We start from the raw sequence: 248 nt of genomic DNA, 5'->3' as shown, positions 1-248 counted from the left end.
CCACAAAAAACACCGCTCAGCCAACCTTGTTCCTCCCCAAAATCATCGACCTCCTTCGTCTCCACATGGAACCTGAGGCCATCGCGAGAAGAGGTCACGACGGTAAAGTGGCCGGGGTCAGGAAAGGTCAGCCGGCCGGGGAGGTCACACCCGCGGGCAGAGCAGACGCACACCACGCTGTCCTGACCGAAGCTGCGGGCGAAGCAGGGTTCGCCGGCTCCTGGGGGGGGCGGGGATAGGTCATGGTA

General features: G+C 63.3%; 1 protein-coding gene and 1 long non-coding RNA gene across 2 annotated transcripts in view; one reads left to right on the top strand and one right to left on the bottom strand.

The window, feature by feature from the left end:
• The window catches only part of LOC119588487, a 69,297-nt gene that overhangs the window by 25,457 nt on the left and 43,592 nt on the right, over positions 1–248 (top strand). The window lies entirely within an intron of this gene.
• LOC119588486 (lysosomal acid glucosylceramidase-like) overlaps positions 1–248 on the bottom strand; it is a gene marked incomplete at its 3' end in the record, with an annotated part of 75,173 nt that overhangs the window by 70,681 nt on the left and 4,244 nt on the right. The window contains 1 exon segment of the mRNA XM_037937133.1: positions 26–220. Within this exon segment, the coding sequence (XP_037793061.1) occupies positions 26–220 (195 nt within the window).

Source organism: Penaeus monodon, chromosome 24 (assembly GCF_015228065.2).
Source record: "Penaeus monodon isolate SGIC_2016 chromosome 24, NSTDA_Pmon_1, whole genome shotgun sequence".
NCBI lineage: Eukaryota > Metazoa > Arthropoda > Malacostraca > Decapoda > Penaeidae > Penaeus > Penaeus monodon.
Note: the sequence above shows the minus strand (reverse complement) of the source record. Positions and strands in the feature narration are given on the sequence as shown.